This window comes from Marmota marmota, unplaced genomic scaffold, assembly GCF_001458135.2.
Source record: "Marmota marmota marmota unplaced genomic scaffold, marMar, whole genome shotgun sequence".
In the NCBI taxonomy this organism is placed as follows: Eukaryota; Metazoa; Chordata; class Mammalia; order Rodentia; family Sciuridae; genus Marmota; species Marmota marmota.
In genome coordinates, this window is record NW_026000075.1 from 7,702,010 (window position 1) to 7,729,079 (window position 27,070).

Below are 27,070 nucleotides of genomic sequence, written 5' to 3' on the forward strand. Positions count from 1 at the left end.
TGATGATAGTAATTTTAAATGGAGTAGTGAATCCTATTTTTTTAATTTTTTTTAGTTGTTGATGGATATTTACTTTATTCATTTATTTTTAGGTGGTGCTAAGAATCAAATCCAGTACCTCACATATGTGAGACAAGCTTTCTACCACTGAGCCACCACCCCAGCCTATGGATTCTATTTTAAATTACATAATTTTTCTTACCTTTCTTGTTTTTTATTGTATCTTTGAAAATTTCATGACTATACATTACAGAAATCAGTTTTATGAAATGTAGACAAGTTCCATCCAACAAAGTATGGTATTTGAATAGTATGCGATGTCTTACAAATATGCAGAGATTAAGCAATCAATTACGCTTTCTCCCAGAGATGAGCATGCTTTATAAATGCTGTGAGAGCTGGGCATAGTGGTGCATACCTGTAATCTCAGCTTCTCGGGAGGCTGAGGCAGGAGGATAGAAATTCACAGCCAGCCTCAGCAGTTTAGAGAGGCCCTAAGCAACCTCAGAACACCCCATCTCAAAAAAAGTTGGGGTAGGGAGGTATGCTGGTGATGTGGCTAAGTGTTTAAGTGTCCCTGGGTTCAATCTTCAGTACCAAAAAAATTTTAAAAAGAGGAAGTTCTGTGAGAGGTAGAATGTAGAGTCTGTAAACTCTTTCCACATGATTTTGCCTTTTGTTTTTGAATAATGTTTTTTCAAAGAGAGTTTTTTTCTTTTAAATTCTCCAACTTAGAGTCAGCTACAATTAAATACATTTTTAAATGTAAAAATATACTTTGCATATCTAAACAGCTTTATCATTGTCCATGACATCTAGTCAAAGATTATATCTCACTCTTCTAACATATTCTTTATAAACAGAACACAGAAATTAATGGGACCTGGAAAATGGATAGGAATTGGTATTTGCAAAATAAGAAATTCTCCAAATACATTCCTATACATCACTAATGAATCCACTGAAAGAGAGGTTAAGAAAACTACCCATTCATAATCGCCTCAAAAAATAAAATATTTGGGACTCAATCTAACAAAATAGGTGAAAGACCTCTACAATGAATACTATAAAACATTAAAAAACGAAATTGAAGAAGACCTTGGAAGATGAAAAGATCTCACATGCTCTAAGGCAGCAGTAACATTGTCAAAATGGCCATATTACCAAAAGGATTATACAGATTTAATGCAATTCCTATTAAAATCACAATGACATTCTTCATAGAACTAGAGAACTCAATCATGAAATTCATTTGGAAAAAAAATAAGAGATCCAAAATACTCAAAGCAATCCTTAGCAAGAAAAATGAAGCAAGACTCATCACAATCCCAGACCTTAAATTATACTTCAGAACCATAGTAACAAAAACAGAATGGTACTGGCACCAAAACAGATTTATAGACCAATGGTGCAGAATAGAAGACACAGAGACAAACCCACATAAATACAGTTACACTGGACAAAGGCACTAAAAACATACATTGGAGAAAAGATAGTCTCTTCAACAAATGATGCTAGGAAAACTGGAAATCTATATGTAGCCAAAATAAATCAAACCCCTCTCTCTCACCCTGCACAAAACTCAACTCAAAGTGGATCAAAGACTTCGGGACTAGAACAGAGATCCTGCACCTAATAGAAGAAAAAGTAGGCCAAATCTCCACCTACCACTTTTTGTATTTGATTTTCAGTCAATAACTTCCTAAATTGCTAAGGCTGTACTCAAATGTGAAATTCCATTGCCTAAGCCTCGCAAGTGGTGGGGATTATAGGCATGTGCCATTATACCCGGTTACTACTTTGCTCCTTAAATTGTTTTCCCCAAATCATAATAATCTGAATTTTAATAATTTTCCATTTTATTTGTTCATTTTATGTAGTTTTGTGTTCTTAACATCACACTTGACTGAAGATGCAAGTGCATGGCTTTTAAAATTTTCTTTGGTTTTGATCCAAAGTGTACAATTCCTTTCTTGCTGTTTCAACAATTAATCAAGTATTGTAGAATAATTGAGCTGGCATCTGTTTTTAAACTTCAGTTTCAATACTTCAATTATCTTTTCTAATTTTTAGCCAAAGATATATTTTGTTCATATGCTTACTCAATCTGCACTAGCAGATTTTACATTAGTTTCTAAACATACAGGAATTATCATCTTAATATTCAGAAGTCATACTGGGAAGAGATGCATATAGGCACAAAATTAGATATAGCAGTGAATCATAAAATATCTGCTTTATGTGTAATACATATCTCAAATTTTATCTATGCTTGCCATCTTTTTGTATTCAGGCAGTTATTTATATGCTAGCAAATATACATTATGATATGCTATTCATCTGGAAATTGTTTTGAAAAGACAACATTCTATTTTGATGGTAAAAAGACAATTTTTATAAAGCCCTTTTTCATTGGGAACTGGTTTATTTGAATCTGTGCATTTCATACTGAATGATTTTTATGTTTGCATGGGTAAAATAATTGTAAATATATCTTTCATGGCCATAGAGCTGTAACTCTTTATTTCCTGTTGCCTAAGAAAATGCCCTATTTTTTTAAACTTTAGATTCTCTTCATTTTAATGAATTGTACCTCATTGGAAAAATGCATACTAATAAATTATTATTTCATAATAGCAATATTTGGGTTTATTACTTTGCATAACTTGACTGATAGTCCTACAAATCTCAGAGCAGTTTCAAAATATACAATTCAGGCTCTAGCCCTTTGTTAAGTTTGCACATAAATTAGATATTTTCAGAGAAGATGCTAGAAGATGATTCTACTAGGTAGAAAAATGGCTCTCCAAAATGACAACATTCCAACCCCTGGAACCTGTGAATATGTGACTTTACATGGCAAATGAGATAAGCTTGATGGGCCCTTCTCTGCCTCTTTCCTCCCTCTTTTCCCTTGAGTCAGAAGGAAGCAAAGAGTAAGAAAAGGAAATGTAATGATGGAACTAAAGGTCAGATTGAGAGAGACTCGGGGAGAAGAAAAGAGAGCTCATGAAAGAGGGAAAGATGAGTGCTCTCTATTAAGGCTGCTACTGACAACTCAAGAAATGTTATCCTACATGAATATGGTTCTCAGGATGGACTCAGTAGCCTGAGTAATTTCATGAGCGCTTCTTAGAAATTCAAAATACTTGTTTTTATTCCTTCTCCTGTAATATGAATATCTTTCTACTGTTCTCATTTGTCTGAAAACCTTTAGTTTAAAAATTAACTTCCAAAACTTTATAGCTATTTGTAGGTTCCATAGATGTGGGTTACTTCCAGAAAGGACTCAGTCTTAGCAACTGTCACTATTACATGGATTTTGAATGAATTCCTGGCATTTAAAGCAAATACATTTTTATTTTTATATTTATCATCCTTTTGTCCTCTTTATCATCTATTTTAGCTTGATTTATACTGGTTTGGAATCTGAAGCAACACATTTAAGATTAACTTGAGAATTCAAAACTATTTCTGACCATCAATATGTCACACAGTGTGGGTAGGCATAGATATATACTGCCCAAAGCCACTCAGGGATATAGATTTGGATTGCATTTAAGCATCTTCCCTGACAGCAGAAAAACTCAGATTTTAAGCATATTTCAATTTCCACAATTGTGTTGATTGCACAGAGGAGCTTTTTGAGGCTCATTTAGCAGGCCATAAGGTGTTTGTTTATAGGTGCTGATGAGGAACTAGGAAAAGGTAGTTACAACCAACAAAATGAAAATATTTAGCCTATAGTTAACATGTACTGAATATATTAGAATACATTGATTTGGATGACTGAATGTTGCTGAAATATAATTATGCTCAGTATGGATTGTGAATTGATGATTTAGATTTTTTTTTAAACACAAAGTTCGGAAGAAAAAAAAATGTCAATTGTTCTTTTCCTTGACATATGAAAATATATTCACATATTAACTATTTTGTTGTTGTTGTTGTTGGTTGGTTGGTTGGTAATGGAGATAAAATCCAGAACTCAAGGGTGATTTACCACTGAGCTATATCCCCATACTTTCTTATTTTTTATTTTAAGGCAAGGTCTCACTAAGTTGCTGAGACTGGCCTCAAACTTCTAATCCTCCTGTCTCAGGCTCCTGGGTCATTGGGATTATAGGCATTCGCCACCACATCTGGCAATACATAACTATTTCAATATTTTTATTCAATATTATTATACAGGGATATTATTGTCCATATTATAACTCCCCCCATACCACCTTTTCAATGTCCACTGTATTATTTGGAACTCTGTTGCCATGACAAGATTCCAATAAAAGTTTTCAAAAAATTTGTAAGACATTTTTCAGGGCTTAATGTTGCTAGTGAATGGTGAAATTGAGTCTGCAAGTCATTCCTCTGGGCACAGTCTCAATTTGCTCTCGTGCAACATATCTATTGGTACAATGGTAATAAGTACAGGAGAGAGATGGGATTTTAAATTTACATCATATTACATAAAATGAAAAAGAAAGCCTACACTATGTGTTTCAACAACCTTTAGCTGTTATATATCATGCTAGTGAAAATGTGCAGGAAAAGGAAGGCTTTACACACTGTTGGTGGGAATGTAAAGTGGAACAACTGTCATGGAAAACAGTATGGAGGTTCCTAAAAAAATCTAAAACCAGAACTACCATATTATACAGCAATTTCACTCCTGGGGTTATATCCAAAGAAAAGAAAATCAGTGTTTTGAAGTGCCATCTGTACCTGATGTTCATTGTAGCAGTTCATTTACAATAACCAAGAAATGGAAGCAATTTATGTGCCCCACCAGCTGATGAATTGATATAGATAATATGCTGCATGTACACCATTAGAATACTATTCAACCATAAAAAAAGAATGAAGTCCTGTAATTTGTGACCACATGGATGGAACTGAAGAACATTATGCCGAGTGAAATAAGCCAGAGACAGAAAGACAAATATCATAATATCTCCAGTTATTGTGGAATCTTTAAAAAGTTGATTTGTTGAAAGTTGGGAGTAGAATGTTGGTTACCAGAGGCTGGGGAGAGTAGGAGGGAGGGAGAGATGGGGAAAGGTTGATCAATGGGTACTAAGTTACAGTTAGATAGGAGTAAGCAATTCTGGTATGTGATTACACAGTGGGGAGACTATAAACAAATCTGTACTATAAGTCTCAAAAAGACTAGAGGAAAGAATTTTAAATATTTTGGTCATAATGAAGTGATAGATATTTGAGTAGATATGGTTAACATATATACATGTATATATATACAATATATACATGTGCTGAACATGTTACTCCATTAATACATACAATTATTGCTTTTGTGTTAGTTTAAAATTAAATTAAAAATAATCAAACACATTTGAAAACAGCTATTATACATTATTTGAATTTTCATTTTTAAATTCTTAAATAATTTTACACAGACAATAAACAGTTTTATATATACTTGTCAACTACATAGTGATATAACACAATGATGTAACACACTGAATCAAGTTTATTAATATATTCATCACCTCAAATATTTGTCTTTTATTCCTTCTGCCTAAAGGAAACTTGGTATCTTTTGACCAATGTCTCAAATTACCCCCACCCCTCAGTCTCTGATGAACTCCATTCTACTCTTTGCTTCTGAGTTTGATTATTTTGGATTAATAATATCAATCCATACATAAATGAGAACATGCAACATTTGCATTTCTGTGGATGACTTATTTCACCATAGCATAATGTCCTCTAGATTCATCCATGTTGTCACTATGACAGAATTTCCTTCTTTTCAAAGAGTAAATGTACTTCCATTATGTGTGTGTGTGTGCGCGAGCGCGCGCATGTGCACACACAAGCACACATGACATTTTCTTTTTCCACTAGTTTGTTTATGGACACTAAGGTTGACTCCACCATTTGGTTACTGTGAATAATGTTACAATGGACCTAAGATTGCAGATCTCTCTACACCATGCTGATTTCAAATATGTAGGATATCTACTCTGAAGTGGGATTGTTGAATCATATGGTAATTCCATTTTTAGTTGTTTTTTTTTTCATTTTTTAGAAACTTACATACATTTTCTGTAATTGTTGTATTACCTTACATTCTGATCAACAATGTAGAAAGATTCTCCTTTCTCTGTATCTTTGGCAACATTAATATTTTCTTGTTTTCATAATACCATTCTAGTACATATGAAATGATATCTTGTGATTTTAATTTTAATTTCCCTGATGATTAGCAGTAAACACTTTTTCATTGATCTTTTGGACATTTTCATGTTTTCTTTGAAGAAAAGTCTTTTCAAGTCCTTTGCCCATTTTAATTGTTTGTTTTCTTGTTTTTAAGTTCCTTATACATTTTTTATATTAACTCTTATCAGATAGACTGCTTGAAAGTATTTTCTTCCAATGTGGAAGATATGTCTTTACTTCATTAATTGTTTGTTTTGCTGTGCAGAAGGCTTTTACTTTGATGTAACTGGATTTATATAGACCTGATTTTAATGTCTGAGCTTTTAGAGTCAAATCCAAATAAATCATTACCTAGATCATGTCATATAGTTTCCTACCTCCCTCTTTGCTTCGTTCTAGTATTTTTGCAGTTTCAGGTCTTATATTTAAGTGTTTAATTCATCTTTAGTTGATTTTATATATAATATAATGGTCCAATTACATTCCTCTGGGAAATTACATAAATTATTTAGAATCAAATATTAAAAACTCAGAATTTAATATGGTATTTTCAGTGTTTTCATAATTAAAACAGGAGGAAAGAGTATTTTAAAACTTAAAACTGAAGATACCACTTGTCATATATATCACACCATAACATATAAGACATCACAGTGTATCTAATTAAAGGACTAACCAAAAAATACCTGATGTCAGAGAAATTCATTTAGAAAAGTTTTCTACAGAAGACTTTTGTCTTCAGAACAATGTTTCCTTATTTCTGAAAAATTACATATCTAGGTTTTATATAGAAATTTACATTAATTATAAATGTCCTAATTTTATTTCCTTTAAGCACAGACTTCCTGATTCCTTAATATAAATGTTGTCTGTGTCATCTTTAAACATTTGTTTTCATTTTAGCACTGCTGAAGATTGTTTCAAGAATGACATAAAACAATTTATTAACTTAATTTACTTGTGAAAGATTTCTTATGATGTGTTACAACTGACTTATTTAGTTTCAGGAATATTTTTCTTCTGTACATTCCTCCAATAATAATGAGATAGCAATGTAGTTTTGGTCAAAATTCTAATAGTCACTCAATTATTTTCACTTTTCTAGCTATTTTTTTAATCAATACATGCTTATTTATTTTGGGTCATTACTATGTAAGTCACTGATAATTATCATGTCATCATAATTCGCTTTGTGATTCAAATTAAAAATATAACATTTCAAACAAAGACAATTTGTTTTTTTTAATATTTATTTTTTAGTTGTAGGTTGACACAATACCTTTTTTTTTTATTTTTATGTGGTGCGGGGGATCAAACCCACTGCCTCATGCATGCTAGGCAAGTGCTCTACCCATGAATGCTAGGCAAGTGCCACAATCCCAGCCCTCAAACAATGACAATTGTTACAAAAACAAAAATAAAAATGAATTCTGTTCATGCTTAAGAAGCTGACAGAATGTTGATTGAGGAGGATGTGATCTCAGAAAAAAATGGGAAAGGAAAGGCCAAGTCAAGCAGTGCATTGAAAGTCACATGCAAAATTGTATTTTCTTCTATATGAAGTAGAAAGTCATTGAGGATAGATGTAATTCAGTGAATGACATAATACTATTTGCATTTAGAGAGCTCACTAGCTGCAGCATGATAGTAGCTCAATGCCTTTTTTATAATAAAAGTTTTATTTAAATACAGTCACTTGAATTATTTTGCATATTGTCTATGGCTGTTTTCATGTAAAACGGCAGTATTAAGCAGTTATGACAGAGTATGGTTTATACAACCTAAACTATTTATCATGATTTCCTTTATGGGAGAAGTTTGCTGACTTCTGGACTAGAAGGTTACAAGAATCAGGAAGGAAAATCTGATGAAAAGCTATAATACTAAGAGAGGGATTAGGTGTCCTAGATCAAAAGGTAGAAGATAAATTGGATATAAGGTAGCAGATTCAAGATATATTTAAAAGACTTTTCTAAAATATTAAGAGATCAGTTAAAATCTAAGTTAGGGGTTGAGCAGCTGGATGAAAGGTGATTCCAGATACTGAAACAGGTAAAATCAAGTGAGGATCAGGGCATTGTGAGGGGGAAATTAAGTTAGAGTTCATACATGCAAAGCAAAGAGTAGTCAAAAGGTAGTTATATTTATGACAATAGAACCTTAATTCTGAGGCGAGCAAAGACAGGCATCAGCAGAGATGCAATTAAATCCATTGAAATAATGAAATCCTCCAGGAAAAGAAGAGATAAACTTTTAGGTCTTAGTGGTGAACTGTGGTGAGCCACTTCTGCCGTTTATGCAAATTATGGTCACCATTGTATGATGGCGCTGGCTCCGCTGTGGTCTGTGACAAACAACTCCTTGTTTGGGAGAGTTGGCACATGACTTTTCATCACTCTATGAGAAAGCTCCACGTGGCTGCTTTGCATTGGGGCTTGAGATGCTTTATTAAGGCTGGGAGGGGCATCCCAAGAGATTCGGAGATGAAGAACTATCAGGGGCCTGAATAAAGTTGTTGAAAGAAGATTCTTGGGTTGCGTCTTTCTTGCGGGCAAGAAGTCGCGCGACAACGCAACAAGCAACGCAACAGTGAACAATAGGACATAATATCAATAAAATCTGAGAAAAAATGGCCAATAATAACGGAGAAACAGAAAGTATGGTGGTATTCTTGGAGTCAAAAAGAATACAGTTTCTTCATAAGGAAGAGTTGCCAAGAGTTTAACTGCTACTGAAAGAGAAAAGGAAAAAGACAGAGTGATATTCATTGGATTTTCTAATAGGAAAGTAGTTAGTGGCTTTCATGACTGTTTTATCACTGGAATAGAGATAGCAGACAGTTTGAGGAGGGTGCAGAATGAATATGAAATAATTGAAGTCAAGTATAAGGTAAATCCTTAAGAAATTTCCAAACAAGGAAGATGGTATGAGAAGAACTGGAGACATAAATGTCTTTAATTGGATTACATGACAAAATACACAAGATGAGATGCTTTATAAAGAAAAAGGTTCATTTGGCTCACAGCTTTGGAGATTCAAGAGCATGTCACTGGCATTAGCTCCTGACAAGGACTCCCTGGAATATGTCATAACATGGCCGAAAAGCAGAATGGAACTGGCCACATGCAGAAGAGACCAAGGTTTGAGATATTCTCACTTTCACAACAACCTGATCTCACAAGAAATACTTCATTCATAGTAGACATAATCCACTCCCATGTCACATCATTGATCCACTAATAAAGGTGGAGTTGCCATGACCTAAATACTTTCCATTAGGCCCCACCTCTCAAGAGTTCCACCAACTTTCCCCATCACCACATTGGCTATCAAGCTTGTGGCATACAAACGTTGGGTTGACAAGTCATAGCTAAACCACAGCTACAAGTAAGAATAAGAGATGTTCTATTCTGTTTTCTTTATGTATTTGTTTTTGAGTTTGTAATTGTAGAATACATTTATGTGCACATGAGTAGAGAAAGACAGGGCAACAATATTGAGTAAATTGTGTTTGAGCAATGAAATGTGCAAAGCCATGACTACAAAGTCAATGATGCCTAAAAATCACAGAATATAACAATTCAAGTATGTCTGTAATTGATAAATTTGTTTTAGCGAACTTTAAAAGAGTAAGGAAAAGAAGAGTCAATTAAGTGCTGGAGATAGTGACATTGAAGGAGCCCAAAACAGGTAACAGGAGAAAGACTTCTATGTTAGTATCAAAGTCCATATGTGAGTGAATGAAGGAGACCAAAGAGTAAGACATCAGCAAACAGCAAGAAGAGGTGGAGGGTAACTTAATCAGAGTGAAGGGCATTGGGAAGTGTTATGGTTTAGATATGTGGTGTCTCCCAGAAACCTCATGTGTAAGGCAATGTAGGAATTTTCAGAGGCAAAATGATTAGATTATGGAGGCTATAGCCTAATTGGTGAATTAATCCATTTGATGCATGAATAATTTGAAGAGATTACTGGGTAACTGTAGGCAGGTGGGGCAGTTTGGGATAAGCAGGCCATCATGGGTGTGTCCTTGGGGATTATATCTTGCAACTGGTGCTTTCCTTGCTCCCTCACTTAGGCACTCTAGTTCACCCAACCTCTTCCCCCCGCCATCTCTCTCTCTCTCTCTCCTTCCTGCTTGCTACGAATGGAGGAGTATTCCTCCATCATTCCCTCTTGCTGTGAGGCTCTGCCTCACTTCAGGTTCAGAGGAATGGATTCAACTCACCAAGGACTGATTCTCTGAATCTTGTGAGCCACAAATCAACTGTTCCTGCTCTAAGGTGTTCTGGTCAGGTATTTTGATCACAGTGATGAAAAACTGAATAAACATTCCTCTTAAATCTGAGGGTTTGGGCTGGGTTGTGGCTAAATGGTAGAGCACATACCTTGCATGTGTGAGGCACAGGGTTTGATCCTTAGCACCACATTTTTTAAAAATGAAATAAAGTCTCATATATAGAGAACCCTGTGACTTTACTCCTCAGAGAACTTCTGAAGTGTTACAAAGAGTAAGATTAATATGTATTTTCTTTAAATAACTTATATTTTAATGCAGTTTCCCACCTTCTTATAATTTTTTTACTATTAATTGATGCAAAGAATGGGAAGAAAGTATTAGTTCGAGAACAATATGTGATAAAATGTATGTATCCTATGCTGATCAAAATTTTATTTTATTTTTCTTTTTTTTTTGTCTTGCAACTTGAATTTATACTTTATTATTTTGAAACTAAACAAATTAAGAAAATTCAAAATACACAAATGCATGTTTGTTGTAAAAATTTCACACAGGAATATACAAAACAGAAAAACCAAATAACTTGTAAGTACCCCATGGCCCCAATTCCTTTATAGACACAGCACAGCAAAAGGTTAGGAAAAACACACGACTTTCCAGACCTGTTATTAGAACATAAAAAAAGTCTTACGGCATGCTATGTGCTGTTAAACATTTTGATGTTCTATTTATTTTTTTGTGGTGATGCTCAGGAAGGAAGCCAGGGCCTCAGCTGCTGGGTGAGTGCTCCACCACAGCCTGCTTGTACTGCGGCACTGCAGGGCCATCTCTTTCTTCCTAACAGTTGCCCACTACTCTGCAGGATGGATGCGCTAGTCTTTCTTTAAGGGTCCTCTCTCTGTCAATGGCTGGTAACAATGCTACTGTGCACATCCTTCTGTGCACACCCCGGGGCCCATCTCCACTGGAGAGCTGCCCACAGGCTGATGTCTGTGTATATGCTACATTGGCTTTAAAGCCCTCTCTGGACATGCCTTCCTGTCTGTTACTGATATAAAGTTTTCTGAATACCTTGGATGTTTCAGAGCAGACAAATCCAATGAGATGATAGCTTGTCTATGGTCATCCGTACTTTACAAATCCTTATATGCACATCTACTTCAGTGTCTCTAACATGGTGGACATTCCATAAGTGTTTTTCAGATAAATAGGGAAAAATTAACTAGACACAGGTATAAGATGAGTCAGTTCACTTTCCAAAGTTCCTAGAGGGAGAAATCAGGTCTTAAACTGGTTAGTGCATCAACCAGATTCCATTTGATTCCACGTTTTGTATCTCAGAGCTAGAAACCAGGAGATATTTCATTAAAGTTTCTTAGTTGGGAAAGTTGCAAGATGAATTAAAATTCTTCCTTCACCACTGAAGACTTCCCAAAGAGCTCCAGGAAAAAAGAAAACACAAGACCCAAAACTGCACAGCAACTGAGAAGACAAAGCGTGAAGCTGTAGGCACATGTGCACTCACCCAGGTTTTACAGAATTATAGTAAATGCATTTTAATGTAGACATATATGCCCAATATACCTCCTCCCTCCGCCCATTCTCTACAAATTACAACCTTGATGGGAAGCTGGATAGGCAAAGGAGCAGGTCACCTTCCCTCAGTCTCGACATGGTGGACTTCTTCCAGGCAAAGCTCTGGGAACATGGCAATTCCGTCCCTGAAAGGTTCAGAGGTGACTTGACCCAGTTTAATGCCACTGGCCTTGCAAATGATCAGATGGGGTGAAACTGAGGCCGACCCCATAGACCACGGCATACAATGGTGCAGTGCCTGTGCCATTCAGGCACAAACAGGGCGAAGCCAGGAGTGGGAGATTTGGGGGGCAAAAAGGAAAAGAGCCAAGTACAAAGGAATTTATGAATCTGTTGAAAGGAAATGTCTTAGTTTTATAAGAATGTTGAAAGTTCACTCTTAAATTTCATAATGAAGGACCAGGCTTAGTTAGCAGTATGACATTTATACCAATAAATACTCATAAACACTCAAAGGCCAAAAGATGAACGTTTAGTTAGATGAGTACACGCTGGGCCGTAAGGGCCAGGCCCTGCCCCTGGCACTGGGTATACAACTGCACAAAAATAGCCACGGCTGTCACCGAGTTTACTCCCCATAAGTATATCGTAAATAAGCTGCCAACTGAGCCCTCCCCTTGATATCCCTGATATGACGTGGGCCGGGGCTCTTGTTAGTCAAGCCACTCGCTGTCCTCCAGCCCTGCACTCACCACCATGGCCGTCCCCTGGCCTAGAGCCTCAGTCCATTCAAACCTGTTAGGAATGGTTCAGTTCTATACTCAGTTGGCTAGAGAGCAGCCTTCCAGGCACTTTGTCCTCTTGCCTTTTTCCAAAATGGAAGGTTCCAGCCCTGCCCTGGCCATCTGCATGCGAGACACTGTCAGGCAGCAGGCAGGGGGATAGGATGCATCTGCCTGGGGCACAGCACTCCATGTGAGGCCTTGACACAGGCCTGGCCCAGAAAAGAATCTCACCTTTGAAGTAGCCGAAGTCCCTGGCTGTTAACAGCTATGGCACAAGAGTATCTAATATTTTTGGATTGGCATATATCACACAACCGCAAATTTGTGAATATGGGAAAGAAAAAAAATATATATGTGTGTGTGTGTGTAATATATATATATATTTCCAAAGAATCAGAGCAAAGTCCAGGACAACAAAACCTCCTTTCCGCTGGGGTATAGTACTCTGGAAACTTCTTCCTTTTGCCTGAGCTGGAAGCCATGCTGACTTTCATAGGACATGCCTGATTTTTGTTGAAGGTCAACCTCAGTCCTTCCTTTCAGGTGTCTCTCTCCCAGGCTCCTTTGAGTCTCTTTTTGGATTCGGGGGATGGAGGCTGTCTAGCTTCTGCATGTCTTCTCGAAGACCATTTCTCAGATCTTCATTGTTCCTCAGAAATTCCTTCATCACTTCCAGTCGATTTGAGATCTCTTCGGGCAACATCTCTTGTTCTTCTGCTTGAAGATACATCTCGTGAAGTTTTTCCCTCAGTAATTCCATTTCGATCTCATTTACTTGGCTTGCACTCAGGTAACTTCCTGTTTCGCCTTCATACCCATCTCGCTGATCTTCCTCGGGGATGTGAACAGCCCAGTCAGATGTCAACAACTGTTCTATTCTGGAGTATACTGCCACAATCTCTGGAATATTCTGGAATTCATTTAGAAAATTTTGGATTTTTATCTGAAAGTCTCGGAGCCATGTAGACGATACTTTCATCTCTGAAGAGTGCATGATCTCGTTGCGACACTTAATCACCTCTGTGACTTTCTTTCGATCAACCACAAAGTGATCGCAGGAGTTGATGAGACTTAAAAGAGCAACTGCATCGCATTCCTCGGGGCCTCGTTTATCTGCTAGTCCTCGGGGCATGAAGGCCTTGGCTACCTCCCAAGCGTCCACGGGCCAGAGGCCCGGCCGGCAATTTCCCCAGTGCACGTCTCCGTTCCTGTTGATGTGATGTCTCAAAATCTCCCGTTTCCACTCCGCGCACACCTGACACTGCGGCTGAAACTGACGGGCACGCGGGCAGCACCGCGAGCCTCCGCGGCAGGTGTTGCTGGGGCTCAGGCCGGGGCCGCAGCGAGCAAGCCGCGGTGGAAGGAGAGCACCTCACGGCCAACGAAGCCCTGCAGGCAGCTGCGCAGTAGCAGCAGGCAGTGTCCGGCTTTCACCCAGTTCTTGTACTCTGCGCCCAAAATTTTATATATATATATTATTTATATATAAAATATATATGTTAATATAATTAATAATATTTAAAATATTATTTATAATATTTATACACATAAATTATTATGTGATATTTATACATACAAATACATGTTCACATTTATACATTTTAACATAAAATAAGAAATAGGACAACTGGTTCTCTTCCTTTTTTTCCTTCATGCTTATGTTATTTAGGTTTCCTTTTATGAGCATGCATTTATTTTGTTAATTAGAAAAGCCAATAAATAGCTATTTTTAAAATAATGTCTTAGAGCTGAACTCAATATTAGTTTTTAAAATTGATTAGATTTAAAAAGTAAGTGCCATTGCACACAGTGAAATGTGCAATCACATTTTTTTAGCTTCTCTTAAAAGCATGTAAATCTGTATAGTGTTTGCTTTATGAACTTCAATAAAACTAGAAACTTCTGGCAAAATGCCAAGATCAGAACCTGTTTCACATTCAAATTTCTGCATCACTGAGAGTGGAATCTTGCAGACTATCTTGGAGAACAAACACAGTCTTTGCTCTTTCTTGTGTACATTCATGAATCATTGAATTTCCTTCCCCAGTGTGTGAGCAGCTGCCTCGTGGTACTCACCCAAGGCTTGTACAAACCAAAAGGTGCAATGAAGCACAGAAAAAGAACTGTGTAGCTATACCATGTGGGTATAAATAGATGAATTGAAAAATGAATCAATTCATAATATAATAGGAAGAAAAAAAATATCAGTGCTATGGGCTCTTGGGTCCCTGATACTACTCAGGTATAGGTGGCTGTTAAAGTAATAAGCAAAGGGAGAAACACAAAGCTATGTATCTCCCCTGTTCTCAACGCTTGAGTAGAATATTACAGTTTGCATTCTCAGCCTTCTCTCTTTCCTTGTTATGGCTTGAATATGAGGTGTCCCCCAAATCTACTGTTAATGCAGGAATAGTCAGAGGTGAAATAAGTAGCTCTCATAGTCAGAGAACACACTAGTCCATCCTAGTTTGAATGAACTGACTGGGTGATAGGAGGATTTTTCTTCACTGTAGTCCCTTCCTCTCTTCCTCTTTCTCTCTCCTGCTTCTTGACCTCACCATGAGCTGAGCAGCTTTTCTCCATTGGACATTTCCCCCATAATGTGCTGCCTCCCCTTTGGCCCAGAGCAGTGGAGTGGCCTCTGTGGACTGAGACCTGTAACTGTGATTCAAAATAAACTTTTCCTTCTCTAATTGTTCTCCTTGTTTATTTTGGTCATAGCAATGCAAAACACTCCTCTATCTTCACATTTGTTTGCTCTGTTTAGCTATCCCATTTAATCTATACTAAATTTCCATATTTTGCCTTTTTATATGATACTTAAAACCTTAATATATCTACCCCCCTTTCCATTAAGAAAAAAATAAATATTATATAAAACAAAGCCTCTGGAGGCAAAAGTGTTCTGAACTACATTTGTGAACAACTTCATAACTCTCTACTTAAGAATGTACCATTCTTCATTTGAAAAGAGTGTAGATTTTTTCTGACATTTACATAACCTAGACGAAACACACATGATGGGAGTAGACGAAACACACATGATGAATCTGAATATTTCCTTTGCATGATAGATAAATTTTTTAAAGTGGAAAAATTTGGTATTTTTTTTAGTCATTCAAACGTACTCTCCTATATCTCATAGTTTTGCAACATCAACTTCATTTCATACGATACTATATCTTAAGCAAACACACAAAGGTTTGCTTCTTTGAATTACATATAGACTAACAGAATAGGAAAGTTCAGAAACAATGTGTATTATGCTCGATCAAATCACAGAGATTATTTATAGTATTATAGTAGCTGTGTTTTCCCAGCCCTAAGAAGTGAAAGCAGTGGTCAGTATAGCCAGTATTTCTTCATCTAAGTTTTCTTCATACCTCAACATCATTTGAATGCTTGACAAATCAGAGATTATATATTTAATATGGCCAGAAACATCCTAAAAAGTGAAACACAAATATTAAGCTTAAAATATATAAAAATCATACAGGTATCTTAGTTTACCTAAAGAAAAAGAAAAGACAATAAAGGAAGTATTAAACCTACAAATTAACAGAAACAAACAAAGTTCAAGATATGCCTCACTTGTATCTTCACTTTGACAAAGCTTCCTTTGATAATGAAATCAAATCAAGCTCTTTGAATATCCTGGAGTATTAACATTCCCCTTGAGTGCTGGTTCCTGGCAAGAATCACTTAGAGAGTTTGCAAACAGTATAAAGATGTAGTGCAACTTTAGGCTCATATTATGTACTCAAGAGTCACAGATAATTTGAATTAGCTATGTATGAGAAAGATGAAAGCAATCAAAGCTGAAGAAAATAAAAACGTCTTGTACTCCATCATAAATATGGCAAAAGAAGCTTTCTCTCCTGCAATTCTGTCCACTATATACCAATATATGGTTTCAATCAATGGTTTGCAGTCTTCTAAATAATATGCCAACACAACAACCCAATGAATTACAACTTTCCTCTTCCTCTTCTCCCTTTCTCCTCCTTTTCTTTGGGACATGAATGGGGCAGTGCTAAGGCCATTCTATCACTAAGCTATACCCTCTGCCCTTTTTATTTTTTGAGATAGGGTGTCATTAAAATGCAGAGGTTGAAATCTCAAATATGCAATCCTCCTGTCTCAGTGTCCAGAATAGCTGTGATTATAGGCATATGCCACTGCACCCCACTGGCAATATAACTTTCCAATATGCTGGATCTGGAGGGTGCACAAAACATTATGGACAATTGGAAAAAGGAAGGTGAGGAATTTAAAGTAACAAATAATATGCTACTAAAAAGGGAGTCAATATCCTTTTCTCCAAAACTCAGTTTTTACTTTGCACCAAACTTGTTAGAACATTATGTGTGATCTTACAATCAGTATGAGGCATTGAGCAACCTCAACAAACAACTTTAACAAAAGCAAAAGCTACCTAACATTCCAAATAATAAGTTTAGAAAAATTACAAGGTGAAATTCTAATTGCTGTAACTGTGATAACATAGATAATAGATGGGTTTGTAAAAGAAAGTCACACCCATAGATGAGACTCTGTAAAAAAAAAAATGCTATTGAAAACTGAAGCTATGAGAAGGATGTTAAAAAATGGTTCAGTCTTTAGTAAAAGCAAGTTTACAAGACACTATCAGAATAATTGCAATAATTGATTGATAACCACAGAGTGGCAAGTCATTTAATTTCTTTTTCTCCTGACAGAGATACATAATACATCATTAGGCCATATGAAGAATAAAAAAATCAGTGCTCTACACTTGTTATAGAAATCTTGGCAAAGCAAAAAAAAAAAAAAAAAAACAGAATTGCTACATCATGCACTTTGGTATTGTCTCTGACTATACAGCATTCCAGCATCATCACTTTAGGGTAGACTGGTTGATTTCTAATTGAGTATGTCTTGGTGGAAGACAGATTCCACCTCTACTACCCAACATGAGTTCTGATGATTCCCTGTTCCTCCAGCACTTCACCCAGCCTGATCCAGCCAGAGAATTTGAGTCTGGAGGGAAAGATGAGAAAACAGGGAAGTATTTAGGGCATCATTTGGGACATTGTTATGAGGATTTTCACCATCATTTGTCACCGCCAGTACTGCTATCCTAATAAAAGAGCTTGTGTGACTTCCTCTTAAGCCTTTGAATAGCTTCTTTTGTTCCATATCCATCTTTCAAATTCTGTATTTGGTCTTCATATTGATTCTGTGAGCTGTTAGCTGATCTATAATTTCTTTCTGTTGCTTGAACTCAGGAACATACACTCAAGAGCTCTTTGATGCCTAAATAATTGCTTAAAATACTATTGGGAACACACTTAGGCAAACTCCTTAAAAGAAAGTGATCATCGATAACATCAATATCTCCTAACAGTGATGTAATTGAATTTTTGTTCTTCTATTTGCATTTGTGTAAAATTATTGTATGTATTTAATGAATATCACACCAGATCATAATTCCAAACTGAGTTTTATTTTAATGCAATAATTTTCACCAGAACGTAAATACAAATTTACTTATAGAGAGCTAATGCTTGGAAATAAATATTAATTTCATGGACTATTTCTGATGAAATATGGGAAAAATAACTTTTAAATTACCATTTTTTAACAAAATTTCTCCTCTCCTGAAAAAGCAAGTTTTTCAACTTTGACACCATTAGAGATTATTCAAAACCATAACATAATTCTTTCTTTTAATTACCAATATTTCCAAATAAGTGCTTACTTCTTGGAGATGATAAGCAATTAAATACTGTATATACTTTTGCATGTGTATGTTTATATATATATTTGTGTGTACACACATATCTTTTTTCCTGACAGCCCTCCATATCTATGGATTCTATATCTATGAATTCAACTAAACATGGACCAAAAATTTGAAAAAAAAAATTTCTGTACTGAACATGTAAAGACTTTTGTCATCATCATTCCCTAAACAATACAATATAACAACATTTACATAGCATTATAATAGGTATTACAAGTGATCTAACAATGCTTTAAAAATATACATGATGATATGCATAGGTTATATGTAAATACTAAGCTATTCCATATAAAGGACATATATGGAATCTGAAGATTTGATAGCTGCCTTTGGTTTTGGAATTGTATCCCTCATGGAAGCCATGGGAAGACTGTACATACAATTTTAAAATTTTTACTTGTCTTTTATAAAAAAAAAATGCTATAATAGTTGTCTCTGGTAATGCAAATTTGGAAATGAATCAATTCAAAATTGGTAGCCATATATCAATAACCACTTACAATATAAGTGTTAGAAAAAGTATATCAATTTATGTAAATTAATTTAAATACTATACTGGTGACTTATATAAAAGTGAATAACAATTTAATGCTTTAAAATATTAAACTCTTAATCTGTGTTTTTAAACTTAGCTACATTTTGACAAAATTTTAGCTTGTGTACATGGCATCTTTATTGGCCTAGACACAACAAACACTCAAATCAGCTAGTTTTTGTTGCAGATTTACTTCAGTAACCCTGATTAAACTAATCCACATATTTGCAGTATCAATCCAGTCAAAGGCTTCTCTTTGATTCCTTTTTTTAGATTTTTTTGAGAATCTTACATATATAGATGGCTAATTTTTCAATGCATTTGCAGATAATTTTATATTTATAAATAAAGTTTTGAACATGTTCATCTAAATTAATTTAGTCAACCATCTTTATTAAGCTGAAATATTCAGTTTGAACTCATGCACTTTTGTTGGAATTTAACATGAACACTTGAATAAATATACTTTATCTTTTCATTTGATTACCAAATTTTCCGAAAAGTTTTTAAAACCCACAGAGGACAAAATTTTTCACACATTCATTACGGTTTACATACATTTCAAAAAAATAGAATATGGCTAACAGTGAAATTTCAGTAGATTTTCTTTTTACAACTTGTTTTGAGAGAGCATCAGATATTTTTTTAAGGTAGTCTCCTCACTATGGTTGGTCTTCGAGAACTCGCTAGGAGTGTAGCTCAGTGGTAGATCTCGGGCTTAGCATGTACAAGGTCCTGGGTTCAACACTTGGCATAAAATGAGAAAAGTAAAAGAAAAAAGGAAGGGCAGAAGAAAATTGGAATAATTTTTTAAAAATATTTATTTTTTAGTTGAAGATGGACACAACACAATGTCTTTATTTTTATGTGGTGCTGAGGATCGAACCCGGGTCTTGCCCGTGCTAGGCAAGCGCTCTACTGCTGAGCCATAATCCCAGCCCCTGGAATAAATTTTAATCATTTAACCCTATTCATATTTTCTGACTATCTTTTCAAAAACTTAATTCATTCTGATTAGAAACTCAATTTATTCCTTTTTCTTAAGAGAACAAGCACTGCCATAAAACCCATTGTTTATATTTTAAACACTGGAGTTCAGAAGTGAAAGATTCTTTAGAATAGTGTAATTTTTTAAAAATTATAAAGATACATTTCAATTGTGTTCACACATTTCAAACATGATTAGAATTTTCTCAGTTTTTATACTGGTGGCTAAATACATGGAATATTGCATTATTGCTTCATACATAATACTATTCTGAAAATGTGATTTCTTAGTTTTTTTTGTAAAAAATGAGTAACAAAATAATTTTACATATGTATTTTTAAGTTGCCACGAAAGAAGCCAAATTAGCAAATGACTTAAGGAGAGTGAGCAATTTGTAAGCCAAGCAATGAAATATCAATCAAATGATGACATAATCATATAGTTTCATGTGGGCCAAGGATCTGAATTTGAAGCAAATATTAATAATAATCCATTGATCATTGAACTATAACAAAATGCATGATTTCTTTTTTTGAGATGGAAAATATACAAAGAACAATACCAATGGTGACTAGCTTTTAATGATTTCCAAAAAAATGAATATTTAACAATTTTAGATATTATTCAAATTGAATTCAGTACTACCTCTCTAATACTTTTCCAGTACAAACTTCACATTTATAATAACTCTGTCCATATATTAAGAACCTTAAGACCATCTGGTCCAGCAGTTCTTAAGTCTACTGCAGAACAGAATTTGGAAATCAAGTTAAATGTGAATGCTGTCCACAGGCCAACTTAATTAAGTCACAATCTCTGGTGATAGGGCTCAGGTATCAAAATGTTTAGGTAGTTTCCAGGGTAATACTAAAGGGTTGAAAAACCAGTGGTTTAGTTCCAAATTTCATTTTATAGGTGACAAACAGATCTAAAGAAACATTAACTTCCTTAAATCAGAGTCACTTAGAGTCAACACCAGGGGACTTTCCCAAGGTCTTCAGATTCCTAAAATAAAGCTAAACATGCAGCCAGTCTTTAATTTTGGTCACTACTCTTATGTATGACTAGATTTGGAAATGAATCAATTTTAACTGTTTATCTAGATAAAGCTAAATAGATCATCTCTACTTTGACTTCACTTATTTTTCTTCTGATATATCCTAAAATTAAAATTAAAATACTACCCAAGATTTTGGAGTAAACCTGGAGTCCAGAAGTTTTACCCCCCAAATTCCTAACAGGTCACCTTATCTCAAATGCAAAGTGCCACCCAGATCTAAGCTCCTAGTGATTGTTCTACCTGTCAATCTGTCAATTCAGAATAGTGTAATATCTGTGCTGAACAGCGTATTATAAACCACAGTGTTCTTGCTTTTTTGCTTGAGGTGAAAATTGTTCTCATTGTGAGACAGCAATGGTTTCCTTTGTCTCCAGATGAGGCCACAAAATCAGTATCCTTCTGACATGTGCCAACAGCACTGGGCTATGAAATATTAAAGATGATGGTCGGCTAGAAGCTGAAGGTGCCTCGCACATAATAGACATACAACAATGTTTGGTGACTGAAGAAATAAATTATTCCATCCGAATTCTGCTCCAATACCTAAAATAATTCCTTTATGATTAAGAGATTTAAGTAAAAGAAAACCTTTTTACCCCCCCACCCCCATGAAGTGCTTGAAATTTCCTACAAAGATACATAGGCCTCTTTTGTAACTTTTTCCCTCTTGAGGGTGGGGTATTAGACTAAAATGTCAATTTTAATTTTTCAGAAAAATTGGCTTCTGATTAATTAAATGAACAGCTCATTGAAGACCTGAAATGGAATGGATTCTGTGAGTCAATCAACTTCAGTTCTGTGAGTTATTTAGAAAACTGTTAATCACTCCCTTAGAATTGCATCAAATTATATATACCCCAAAGGACAGAAACTGATAAATCAAGATATTAGTCAATTTAAGAATCCTAGTTAAATTCCTGATTCCCTGTTCCTCTTCATTTTCAGGCAGCTTATGGTAGATCTACAAATGCTAAGTGACAGCAAGTTGATCCTATGACATTACTATACAAACATGGTTGGGAAAATAGGTATGAATTTCCAGCTTAGAGCTCAAGAAGTCTAATTTAGAGTGGCTTAATTGTTAAAATTATACATATACATAATTAAAACATCTATTAGACATACTACTCGAAGTCTATTGTTTTTCAGTTTATTTACAAACACTATATTATTTATAGTGATTCTGCTTGTTAAGCACTATTCTTCCTATTGTAGAACTGATAAAGCTGATGCTTAGAGAATTAAAGGATACATATTGGATACAAATAAATCTGGACTCAAGATTTGAACTAAGATTTAACTCACAACCCCATCTTTGACAGCTACACAATGCTGCCTCCTGCATTCGCTGTTGTATTTTATCGAGATGCAAAAGATCTTTTTTGAGTTCTGGAGAAAGGATGTCCCAAGGCTAATCCATCTGCTCCTTTTTATGATTTTTAGTATAAATAATTATTTTAGTGAATTTTCTAACTCATTAAAATTAAGTAATTTTCAAAGTATCTTAAGCATTTTCTTAAATTTTTAGAAGACAAGTTCTTTGACTGAATTTTCCACATTTACTTTTTTTTTTTCCTTTATTTTTCAGTAACAAAGAGAGGAAGAGAGATACAGAGACAGGTTGAAGGTGACACTTAGTGCTAGTGCTTTGTTGGGTAAAGAAATGTCATTGTGGTTGTTAATAAAATGATTTATACCTGGCTCAATTAACTCCTTTGTATTGATTTGATGTAGATGGGACTTAACAGATTAACCAGATGAGCTATATAAACCAATCATATGATACTTAGGATCACATGAAAAGTTCTAGGTTGTTAATGCTAGGTGGTCGGAATTTTTGAAGGACAATCTACAATGTTCTATCGCAAGTTAAGTAACTTAATAGAGTAAGATTTAATAATTTAATCAATATCTCATATTGAATGTCCTATTAAAATAACAAAAAAAATATAAGCTACATCAAACAATTTATTATACCAAATTCAAGAGTCTCTTTGTTATATACTTTTCAAAACCAGTGAGGAGTATAATTTCAACATAGTATTCAAATAAAAAGGCAATGTAGGAAATAAAAAGCATAATCAATCACTGATCACATTATATGTAATTCAATATATACTAATCACATATTTCATCTTCAAATAATGAACTGCACTCATGCAGAAAATTATTAATACTATCTTCACTGAGGTAGTACAACTATTTATCTAAAGGTTTGTTCAAAAATAGGAACCAGAGTCCAACATGCATCAAAAGGATTATGGTCTATTTTAAATCTAGAATTCACTTCAGTATTTAACATAGGTTTTAATATACCTTCAAAATGCTGAAGAAGTAGTACTCACTTCTGACAACCAATTAAATCTAAAAATATGAGTCCTTGGTCTAACACTGACCTCAGATGGTAATTTCTCCATCTCCTTGAATTTTGATGGATTTGAATTTACCATACTGCTTTCTAAATACTCTCCTACAAGGAGTATCTAGAATGCATTTGGTAAGAATGCATTTGGTAAGTATCTAAAATGCGTTGGTAAGAATGCATTTTATATTTTTTTTCCTCAAAATTTTTTGCCAAATTAATTCACACTGTTTATTTTACTCTTAGCATATCACTGCTTTGTTTTTTTCCCCCTCTGTTAGTATTTTATCTGCACCTTTTAAACAAGTGTTTCTCAAAATTGGGTGTACATTATTGTTATGTGAAGAGGGTTTTTTTTTTTGTTTAAATGTGAAGGCCTGTGTTTCACCTCCAAGGGTTCTGATCAGTTGATTTTGAATAATGTCCAAAGATTTACCTTTTCAAAGCATCTCAGGTGAACCTAATGCCCAGCCACTGGTAACACTACCTAGTCTTCTAAATGCAATACTCATAAATATCTAGAGAAACTAAATTATTAATGAAAACATCAGTATGAATACTAATCACAGATAACATAATTATATTCAACATAGACCATAAAGTAAACCAAAGAGGAAATTAAAAAGAAAAGGGAAAGGAAGAAGCTCTGTTTCACATGAAACAGAAGCATCATGAAATAACTCCCTATATACAAATTGTCATTCATCATAATCTTTTATTCCGTATTACTACAAGCTTCCTAAACTTTCACTGTGTTGAAGACACTGATGTTTCTGTCTACTAGCCAGGTTTGTTCCTGTCACTTTGAGCCTGAGAGTATCGGATGCCAAAGTTCAAAGAATCATGTTCTACCTGACAAAGAAGAAAGGGTCACAGGGGCAGCAGCTGCAGCAGCTGCAGCAGCTGCACAGACCAGACATTATTAGCCAAAAAGCTCCTGCAACACCCAGCCCCCGCTGCACTTTATATTGTTCGGAGGAGCTTTGAGAAACTGCCTAGACTCAGGCCCTACTGTCCTAATGGTCTGGCTCAGGCAACTTATGTTTTGTAGCCTCTCCAGGGGTTTGTTATGTGCAGCCAAGGTGGAGAACCACTGACTCAAATGGGTTTGAAAATTCCAAGGTCACAGGATGCAGTCAATTATAACACCACCAGGATGACCAACTGTAAGTGATCCCCCTACTTCCTCAGGTAGCTTCACCTCTCCTATCTGACATTTCCTCCTTCAAATTTAATCAAAGCTTGCTCTTACTCATTTTGAACTTCTTTTAATTCTTTAAAATAACAGGAGTTTGTCATAAGAAGAATATTGTGATTTGCTATAAACCCTCTCACTCACAGAGTGGGCTTTTATCAGACATAAACAGACATTTGGGATGTTGATCCTTCTGTTATATTTTGTTGAATTTATATTTATTCTCAATTTTTCACAGCTTAGGTGTCAAAGTCATCCTACATTATTTCTCAGAAGTGAGAAAATATAGCAAACAGGATGACAAATTTAAAAGCTTCTTCCTTTTATTCTCTTTGTGGTTTTGTAAAAGTCCATGATACTAATAACACACACACACACACACACACACACACACACACGGGGGGGGGAGACTATTATCATATGACACTTATGTACCAGGACTGTTCTAAACACTTTATAGGAAGTTACTCATTTAGTCCTAATAATCTGAAAATTAATATTTTACCTCCCTTTATAGATGATAAAATAGAGGCACGGAGATATTAGTTTCTCAAGGTGACCTACTAACTAATTGAAAGAGAATCATTAGTTCTTTAAAATCTGGGCTTTTAATTACAAGAGGATGTTGTCTTTATGAGAATAAAGATTGTCTTTTTCTGAGCAGAGATGTGATTTACCATATTATTATACTTCTGATCAACAGGTTAATCTTTGTAGTCCAGTGGGATAATGCCACAGAAATGAAATTTGGTTTTTATAAGATTTTTCTGGTGATAAAGGTACCAAAAAATCACCTTGAAATCATTCAAGGCAGTCACAGGTGCTCAAAATATAGGTATATGCATGGGGGAATCACCTAGGAATGATCATTTAAGAACCTAAGAAACATTATAGACTCCTTTGAAGGTTTGACTTTGAGTAAATTCTGGGCAAAGTCGCTCAGAAGAATTAACATAAACTGAGTGGGTAGTTGCATTAGTTGGGAATAAAGATGAGAATTAAAAAAGATCCCATATTTCTAAGAAAATCTTAATTCTATGTAGGTTCAGAAGGGATTTTTAAATTTTAATAACAACTCCCTTCAGTGAACAGCCTCTGAAAGTCAGTCAATCAATACCAGCTTCACACTTTGAAAGGGAGCCAATCAACAGTAAACTCATCCTAGCGGAACAGGCCAAGATTAACCAGTCCCCTGTCAGTACCCAAGAACACAATGATCCAAATGAGATCAGAAGCCTGCCTGCTCAGCAAAGCTGCACCTGACTGACAGAGATCCATTCACTTGTTTTTGGTTTCAGATACAGGTAATCTCTTCTTTCAAAAGAAAATATAATTGCTATTTTTTAAATGTTTAAACATTTAAACCTATCCAAACCCATTTTAGGTTTCTGTTACATTTAAATTTTAGTAAATCCTGTTAACTACGCCCAGTAATAGTATTTCTAGGTGAATGATGTTAGGCTAGTCCACTACTGATAATTTTAGCCCCACAAGCTGACTGGAACCCAAGGCAAAGCCTTTCGTACATGAACCAAAAATGTCACATATAAACAGCTGTGTCTCTGAGGACCTATGCACAGAAGAAACTCTGCTGTCAGACTGAGACATTACCAATGCCCTTTCCTGGAATCAAGTTGGCTTTTAAATTACCCTAAGCAAGGAAGGACTCATTGCACCAGGAACATCATTTGTAAGAAGGACATTCCAGTTTTCAACAGTGACATAATGTGGTACAGAAAAGTAACAGCAGCTGGCGAACTGGGAAGAGTTGCCTCTTATTTCTCTCCCTATGTGGGTGAAAATGCTAGACACCTTAGAAGTGTATAAACCTTTAAGTTTTGGGGCAATTCAGCAGGAGACTTCATTAAGACCTCTCCTGTTAGTAAACTTTTTGTTACTAAAACATGCAGATTCTTAAACATAAAACTGGAAAAAATTATAAATAGGCACATACCTCAAGTTGGGAAGTAAACTTGTGAAGTTTACTATTTTATAGTAAAATCCCATGGCTTGTCTGGGTAGCTTCCATAATTTCTATTCTAAGACACTTGACTTGGGAACTTATTTAGGTATGTTAGAATTTTACATAATGTAGCAATTATTGAATATCCACATTATTCCGGCACCATGGCCACCAAATCCTTAATTTACATCTGTATAATATTGTTGATGTATCAGTTTTCTTCCATTTTCCCAGTAATTTTGTATCCATAGACCTAATTTCTCATGTTCCCTTGCAGAAGAAAATCATCGAAGCTTCCCATCTTTTTATTCACAATATTTTGATGGTACAAATCATGTAAAAATTTTGCATTAGGTTCATTTTTTAAGGGATGGCCTAGTAGAGTCAACAACAAATAACTAGCTCTATAAACTTAGAAACCTGGTTGAAGGTGGCTATATT

General features: G+C 35.1%; 2 protein-coding genes across 13 annotated transcripts in view; both read right to left on the bottom strand.

Annotated features, from left to right (window-relative positions):
* Naaladl2 (N-acetylated alpha-linked acidic dipeptidase like 2) overlaps positions 1-27,070 on the bottom strand; it is a 1,175,859-nt gene that overhangs the window by 592,814 nt on the left and 555,975 nt on the right. The window lies entirely within an intron of this gene.
* On the bottom strand, positions 10,886-25,826 carry LOC125620073 (uncharacterized protein CXorf38-like). Its single transcript, XM_048814376.1, is given in 3 exon segments — positions 10,886-14,079; positions 14,082-14,189; positions 25,784-25,826. Coding segments are annotated over 3 exon segments (963 nt in total). The 3' UTR covers positions 10,886-13,267.